Source organism: Dipodomys ordii, unplaced genomic scaffold (assembly GCF_000151885.1).
Source record: "Dipodomys ordii isolate 6190 unplaced genomic scaffold, Dord_2.0 Scaffold101, whole genome shotgun sequence".
NCBI classification, from domain to species: domain Eukaryota; kingdom Metazoa; phylum Chordata; class Mammalia; order Rodentia; family Heteromyidae; genus Dipodomys; species Dipodomys ordii.
In genome coordinates this window covers 1,502,288-1,510,585 of record NW_012267317.1, presented here as the reverse complement: position 1 = coordinate 1,510,585, position 8,298 = coordinate 1,502,288, and the positions used below count along the sequence as shown (strand labels likewise).

Here is an 8,298-nt window from a genome sequence, read left to right as displayed (position 1 = left end):
GTGTGTGTGTGTGTGTGTGTGTGTGTGTGTGTGTGTGTGTGTGTGTGTGTGTGTGTGTGTAGGGGAGGGAAGGAGTTCTCGTACATTTTGTTTAAAGAAATAGGTCCTCTTCTCCCTCCCCACTAAAGTACATTAATTATCCCATGTCTCTACTCACTGTGCAGTTGTAAATGAGACATGGTGCAAGGAGGTTTTGAAGAGGTGAGTCCTGTTAAATCCTATTTGCTGTGCAAACTCTTTGAGACTTTCCCCAGTTGCCAGAAGGTTCCAGATAGGCCACAGTGGACAAGCAACATACACATGGAGGTTACTGCTCCTACCTGGCTCGTTTGGAGGAAGGTTGGATGTTGGCTGCTTCATTCGGCTTCAGTTTGGGAGGTAATCTCACACCCTGTAATTCAAAGGTTGCCCACTTTAACCAAATCCACCTCCAAGGAGTACAGAAACTTCCAAGAGACCTGAGTCAAATACTCAAACCACCTCACACTCTACCTGTCAGCACTAGGACTGGCCTAGAGTTGCAGGAGCAGAAGCTAATACCCAGAGGGAACCCTGGGTCATTTGTATGCATTCTCTTTTCATTTACCAAATACTCTTGTTCTTTTACCAAACATTCTGCACAGAAGTGGAGTTTGAACTCAAGGCCTCGCACTGGTTAGTCAGGTGCTCTACCCACTTGAGCCACACCCCCAGCCCTTTTTGTTATTCCTTTCTTTCTTTTTTTTTAAAAAGATTATTTTTAAGTAGGCTGCAATTTCCCAAGTCAGGTTATAAGTACAATACGTCTCAACCACTGTCATCCCTTCCATCATTTAGCACAGACTGAAGTTAGGGGGAAACAGAGAAGAAAGAGAAATCGTTCCTGGCCCCCATGCAGGAAGCAGGGGGTGCTCCTGTCATTTTTTGAGTAAAGTCTGTACTTTCCCTAGTCAGGTGGACCACAATCCTCCTTCCTCCACTGCTTGCGCCTCCTCACCCAGCTTTTTTTATCGGCTGAGACAGGGTCTCACGAGCTTTTTGAACAGGCTGGCCTCAAACTGCCATCTTCTCCATCTCTGACTCATGAGCAGCTAGGATTACAGGTGAGAGCCGCCCAGCCTAGTCTCCTGGTTCTGTAACACGTCCTCATCCACGGCCAGGGGCAGGCTCAGGCAGTAATGAAGCTGCCTGTCTTCATGGCAACCTCCCCTCACCCCGTGTTCCAAAGCCAGCCCTCCTCTGGAACTCACTGTCCCAACTTGGAATGGGGAATACAGGCATCTTATTTTCTTTGCAGTTGTCTTAAAAAAGAGATTTCTTAAAACAACTGTCACCTGGAATGTGACCAAAGCACCACCAGCGTGACAATCAGATGAAGAGGGCCACTAAGAGCAGTGAGGTACTGGACTCATAGCACACCTCAGGCGGGGGCCCAGCCAGCTCCAATCCCTGATTGGGGGAGGGGGGGCACGGGCTGGCAGAAGTGTGCCAAGCAGGGGAAGGGGGTAGCGGATTCCGGGGGTGGGGGGCACCTGCACAGCCCATCTCCAGTGTACGCCTCTCGCTGTTCAGTCACTACATGGCCAACTTAAGAGGTTCTTTCCAAAAGATAAGACTGTGTTGGAGTTTTAGCGTCTGGACTGTTGGCTGCTCTAACCGCCAGTCACACTTTAAGCGCCTCCTTCTCTGCCAAGCAGGCGGGAGTATGTCTGCAAGTTCCTTTCCACTCAGAGGACGGAGCTTCTCGACAACCGACAAGGAGGTTTGGGCTGCTTTCCATCATCTGTACAAGATGACTGCCCGACCCAGTTCCAAAGACCACACGTACACCTCCAAATTATAACTCCCAGTAGCGAGAACAAACCGAAGCGGCCCTGGTGAGTTCAACGAGGGAGCGATGCCCACTTTCCCAGCCTCCCTAACGCCTCCCTTGCTGCCCCAGACCTGGGGGCACAGCTGTGTGGGCCCGTGTGGTCACCAGGCGGGCGGTCATTACTGGGTAGCGCAGGGAAAATAACCTCTGAGCACATCACTCCTAAAGAAGAGGATGCAGCCCTCTACTCGTCCTCCACACAGGCAGAGGGCAGCTGCCGGCCGCTGCTGCAATGGGGGCTGGGGCTGCCTGGTCGCTCTGGCAACGCAGCCGCCTGGAGGAAGCTGTCCCGCGTGTGCTTCAACAGCAAAGGCTACGAGAGTGTTGCACAGGCCGTGGAAATCCCTTTTGTCCTCAGAGACGGGGTTTCGCTGTGCAGCCCAGTCTGGCTGGCCTTCGAGTGCCTGGGGACACTGGTACCTCAGCCTGCAGGGTGGCTGGGGTTACAGGTACACTCCACTGCGCCCGACTCTGGAAGCCCGTGTTTTACAAACAAGGATCACATATTTACAAATAAATGTGTGTGCTCCTGAAGCATTCCTGGCCCACTATTCGTGACAAAAAAGGAAATACTGCTTTCCTGAAGTGCAACAAGTAACAACAGAGAAATTCTACAGCAAACAATTATTGAAATGGTCTTGTTGATACCTAAGAAAATACTAATGTACAAAGTCAGAGAGGGCAATGTTTTATCATCTGTGGACAGCCCTCACTCACAAGGGACCACAACTTCCTAGTGTTCATTGGCAAAGTCTCCCACTGGAGACCCCACCCCTTCAGTGTGATGAGACCCCACGGAACTTCGGGAAAGCACAACGAGGGCTGGAGGGCTGGAGTCCACCTCCTCAGCGGACCACACCTCTGCTTCTTAGGGTCCTCAGTTCCTGCCTTGCCAACCCCTGAACAAATACACACTCACAATTCCGGACACAATCACGTGGCTCTCTGAACTAAGTAATGGTCTCACACGTGTCGGTGTGAAGGACTGACATGAACATCGCCAACAGCTAAAAGTAACGAGCAGACCTTGGGCACACCACGTATTGTGTGACAAGTGCGAAGATTCAGCCCTCATTCACCATCACATGACGAATGACAAGAGAAATTGTAATTTTCAAATACAGCCCTACTGCAATTTACTAACACAGTAAAAGCCAAAGTGAGGAATTAATTTGACATACCATCAGTAACTCTGCTGACACTTTCATTGGGATTCTCCAAGCATCTGAAGAGAGAAACACGTTATTTTTCATGGTGACTCACTATTGACACGAAGACCCTTTTTCTGAAGCTGGGAACCCTGGACGTGGGTGCTGGGGTCACAAAGTTGAGAAGGGGCAAATATAAGTACAACACCCAAGTTGAGGAAACCTTTCAAAATGAAGCAGGGAAGGAACAAGACATGGCTCTATGCGTCCACCACTGACTACAGGCCTGCAAGGCGAGAGTGCAGGGTGGTTGGGTGTGTCTAGTAGACAGTCCTGTCTCTAGCACACCGCTTATGAAGAAAGGTCACGAATAGGAAGGACCACACTACACAGGACGGGGCTGGCCAGAGAGGATGGCACGTTGGTGCTGTGGGAAGAGCAGATCTAGGCCAAACACTCAGAGTGGATGCCCTGCAGGACCAGTCCCTCTGGAATGGCTTCAGAGCTAAGGGCAGACCAGCCAGAGTATCGCAGGGATGCAAAGAAAGGTTCAAGAAGAGGAAGAACTTTCTCATGATTACAGTCACCCAAAATTCGGACTGGCCTTCCTTAAGGTAACACCAAATCACATTTGAATGACCTTTCTTGAATGTGTTCCTTTCTGTAAATGCAGAATTAAACTATATCCTATGCATGATGGGGAAGTCCCTCTGGAGGAGCTGGGAAAACGGAAGGCCTAGCCATCTGTGGGCCTAACAGTGTGCTGTCAGGCATGGCAGGGGCAAAGAAGCGCAGTGAGTGTTCTAGTCCGGACATTCTGAGAGCTACCTGGTACAAGGCAAGACCAAAACGAACGCTTAGTGCTCACTGCAAGCTCCAACCTCAAACCAACAAAAAGCCTTGTCAAGCTGAGCATCAGCGGCTCACGCCTGGAATCCTAGCTACTCAAGAGGCTGAGATCTGAGGAACATGGTTCAAAAAGCCAGCCAGGTAGGAATGTCCATGATTTGTATCTCCAATTAACCACCAAAAAGCTGAAGTGGAGCTGTGGCTCAAGTGGTAGAATGTCAACCATGAGTGAAAAGGAAAAGGAACAGCACTCAGGCCCTTAGTTCAAGCCCCAGTACACACACACACACACACACACACACACACACACACACACACACCTCTCTCTAGTGGTAGAATGTCAACCATGAGTGAAAAGGAAAAGGAACAGCACTCAGGCCCTTAGTTCAAGCCCCAGTACACACACACACACACACACCTCTCTCTCTCTCTCTCTCTCTCTCTCTCTCTCTCTCTCTCTCTCTCTCTCCTGGGCAGAGAAGGTAAAGGAAATGAGAACTAGGTAAAAACTTGTCATCAAGCCTGGTGTAAACAAGGGAAGCCTCACTCACCCAGAAGACTGAGCACCAGGTGCTGAGTGGGCGCGAAGGGGTCCTGCAGGTTGAAGGCCGTGTACCGGCTGCACTGGACCTGCCTCAGAGCTTCCAGGTTCCCCAGCAGGATGTCTCCCAGCCACTGGGCGTTCACACACGGGATCCTCCACTCTTTGGCTTTTTCGTACTTTAAACCACTTGGTCTTTTTTGGGAGGAGAGACCACAGAGATTAGACATTAGTGCTACACACACACACACACACGCTGAAGCCACATTTACTTTCAACATGAGCCAATTGAAAACATTCCTGGGAGAGAAGCAACAGGCTTGTCTTAGAGGGGTGCTGAGAGACCTGGCTGTGGCTAAGGGTATTTCAGAGCTCAGCTGGGCTCATGGGACTACCTGCCAGTCTCCCTTTCACCTCATTCCCATTACCTAAACTTGAGTTCCAACTCACTAATTGTTTACTTCACAGGTATCTGTGCTAGTGTCTCCATAACCAGAAGAGCCACTCTTTCATTACACTCTGATTTCTATGCAAAAGAGGGCCCAAGGAGACTGTTCCCAAGTATGAAAACACAGCAGTGAAACCTGTTCAAATTGCTTTAGGAAGGGGAGGAAGAGGGATAGAGGCCCTGAGATGGTTGTAGTACACTCTATATACACGTGTAAAGATGAGCACAATTCCCTCAGCGTAAGTAGTAAGAATACATTAGTTAAATGGGAAAAAAAAAGAAACAGAATCACTGAAATAGTCCCTCTCCTGTGTGTTGATTTAAAATGAAAACTGGTTTCAAAGCATGCTTACTCTTTACAGATGAGGACGGTGTTGCTCCGGCACAGATACCCTGTGTATTTGGCACCAGCCAAATATGCCATCAACTTCAAGTCATCTCTGTCATTATCAACAAACCCAGTCACAGAGATGATCTATGGGGAAAGAAGAGGAAATCATTAAGAAACATCACTTCCTCTCTCCTCCTTCTTCCAACACACCCACACACACACCCACACACACCTGTGCAGTGTGTACCCATGTGTGTATTTCTACTATTCCTTTCACATCATGACACATACTTGGCAATATCATTTCCATGAATGTCAAAAGGAGAATTTTACAATAGTTAAATGTTGTACACAGAGCTCTTGATGGGGGAAGGAAAAAGAATAAACATGGGCTGCCAAATGCAAAGCACTGCTGAAACAAAGTGTAATGACACCATCCACATTTTAAGGTCTTTTTTTGTTCCTTCATTTTCCTTTACGATCGTGTACATGGGAGAGTGTACTAGTATTGACCACGTTCTGCTTTTAGGGTTTGGAAGACTTTGGCGAATCCATTAAATATCTGCCGTATTCTGGGGAATCAGAGGAACTAAGACATGGACTGTGCCAGTGAGTCTACAGCAGGCCCCCCACAGAAACCAGAGGCAGTCAGCCATGATACGACTGCTTCCCACAGAAGCAGGGCTGAAAACAAACAAGGGGTCCGCCTCACATGCTGAGCGCACGGCTTCCCCCCTGGCGGGAAGGCCACGGGAAAGTGGAGGGCCCGATGGGGCGGCACCATCTTCTTCTTCTTCAGGACGGTATTTAGCCAGTGCGCAGTGATGCATCTCTTCCTCTCGCGTATCGCCTACCAAACACAAAGCCGTAAGTTTGCTGCAGGCTGTGTAACTACAAGGCCACATTTTTAGTGACCTCCCATCAGGTGAAAGAATTTCATGACACAGCACAGCACATAACATATGGCACATAAAGTAGCAATGACAATGTCGCTGTTCACTCTTAAAAATCTAAAAATGTTATTATCTATCTATGAGTGAGAACCTCCCTAAGAGGGATCATGCCTGGGCTCATCAAAATTAAAAATTTCCTTTAGCAACACAAGGGCCCTACCTACCACAATGTATAAAGACATAAACACCTAAAACTAACCCAGAAGAAAGCTCATGTTTCTACATTTCAACTACAAAGTAGGGCCAGTCAATGTTCTTCTTTAACGAAGGGTTCTTAAGGGTTGCCCATTACATTCACACGGTGCATCTGCAGACTTTCAGGAAGAGGAAGCCTGAAGCTGCAGGGCAAAGCGGTAGAGCTGGGGAAAAGCCTGTGCTCATGGGTGCAGCCCTTCCAGCCCCTGCCTGCAGTGCACGACAATGCTACAGAATTCCTCTCTTCAGTGTTGCTTTGTGGGGACTGGGAGTTAATTCTTAGTGCCTGGTTTACCTGGAATTTCCTTTTCTATCTCTACTGTTCAAAGACAAGTATGCACAAAAGTATCTAGCCAACAAAACCATACAAAAGTTAACAAGGATGCAAGTACTAGTAGCTCAAGCTACTCAGGAGGTTGAGATCTGAGGATGGTGGTTCAAAGCCAGCCTACTCAAGTGGCAGAGTGTTAGCCTTGAGCAACCAATGTCAGGAACTGCACCCAGCCCTGAGCTCAAAACCCAGGACCAGCACAAGTTAAATAAATAAGGAACTTCATTATTTTCTAAAGTCGAAAAAGTTTTAAGAATGTAAGGCTGAAACAACAATGACCACTTACTCCAAGTCCCAGGCAAGTACTTTCCTTACCTGTGCGTACAGACTACTGACTTGGCTCTCACAGAGAAGATGGGTGCATCGGCTTGTGAACGTGGGATCCACAGTGCCACCGTGTGCCTGGATGATCTATACCAAAGGTCAGAACGGTCATCAATTTCAGCTATCCAGAATACAGAAGAATGGCAACTTCAAATAAGACTTACTAAAAGAACTTATCGCTTTCCCACACAGCCCGTTTCCAGCAAGAAAACCAAAATGTTCTCCTAAACCTGCATCTTCTCCTTCCTGTACTGCTGACATTCTGAACAAGTAACTTCTGTATGGCATAGTGACCAGGCTGCCCAGCGCCCTTAGAAATAGGAGCAATGCCTCTGGGTGTTACCAATGCCCCATGGGGGCAGATTCACTCCCTTTGAAAACCACTGCTTCAGCTGGGCATTGGTAGATCTCATTTACAATCTTAGCTCCTCAGGAAGCTGAGACCTATGGATCTTGGTTTGGATCCAGCCCACAGACAAATCCATGAGACTGCTATCTCTACCCAGCAAAAAGCCCCCACTGGAAGCATGGCTCCAGTGATGCAGTGCCAGCAAAGAAGATGAAGCATAAAACCTTGAGTTCAAATCCCAGTACTGGGGCTTACACGTGTATGTGCACACACACATGCACATGCACACAACACACCACCATACCACCAAACAAATCAGAATTACATGAATAAATAGCAAAACTTTACGTGCAAACAGTTCAGCTGGAAGTGAAGAATGTAGTTGCTAGGCATTAAGCACAAATTAAAATTCAATTCAAACTCCTACACACCAGGAGGGGACTTCACAGGATGTCAGAGCACAGGCCAAAACCCCAAAGCAACCCTGTTCTGCTTTACATACTTTGTCAGAAGTGTTTCTTTTCCTGTAACTACTTACAGATCAGTTGGATGAGGCTGGGACAAGGCCAGCACTCCAGACCCACATGTCCCTGCTCTGTCCCTGTTTTCCTTCCACTGGCCAAACACTGGTGGTGGCTCCTTCAACTCCTGCTTCTCATGGTTGCACATTCACCTTGCTGCCATCTACAGGGGCCCGTAGAAGGAAATCTGCCCACCAGACACACATGTCTGAATATATCTGTATTCCTGGCATGTGACTGGCAGCTGTGTCAGGCCGGTGGAAATCACTGCCTTCAGCTTCTGCCCCAGTCTTGTAGCACTGCACTGTGCTGCCCCACTGTCTCCCAGCACTGCACACTGTGCTGCTCCACTGTCTCCCAGCACTGCACACTGTGCTGCTCCACTGTCTCCCAGCACTGCACGCTGTGCTGCCCCACTGTCTCCCAGCACTGCACACAGTGCTGCCCCACTGTCCT

At 48.6% G+C, this 8,298-nt stretch overlaps 1 protein-coding gene across 1 annotated transcript in view; it reads right to left on the bottom strand.

Annotated features, from left to right (window-relative positions):
* Window positions 1-8,298, bottom strand: part of Paxip1 (PAX interacting (with transcription-activation domain) protein 1) — a 52,505-nt gene that overhangs the window by 13,614 nt on the left and 30,593 nt on the right. Inside the window, exons 10-15 of the mRNA XM_013027210.1 lie at window positions 6,964-7,059; window positions 5,882-6,019; window positions 5,192-5,313; window positions 4,401-4,585; window positions 3,034-3,077; window positions 321-391 (exon numbers count right to left, since the gene is read on the bottom strand). Coding sequence (XP_012882664.1) covers window positions 321-391; window positions 3,034-3,077; window positions 4,401-4,585; window positions 5,192-5,313; window positions 5,882-6,019; window positions 6,964-7,059 — 656 coding nt within the window. The remainder of the gene's footprint in view (window positions 1-320; window positions 392-3,033; window positions 3,078-4,400; window positions 4,586-5,191; window positions 5,314-5,881; window positions 6,020-6,963; window positions 7,060-8,298) is intronic.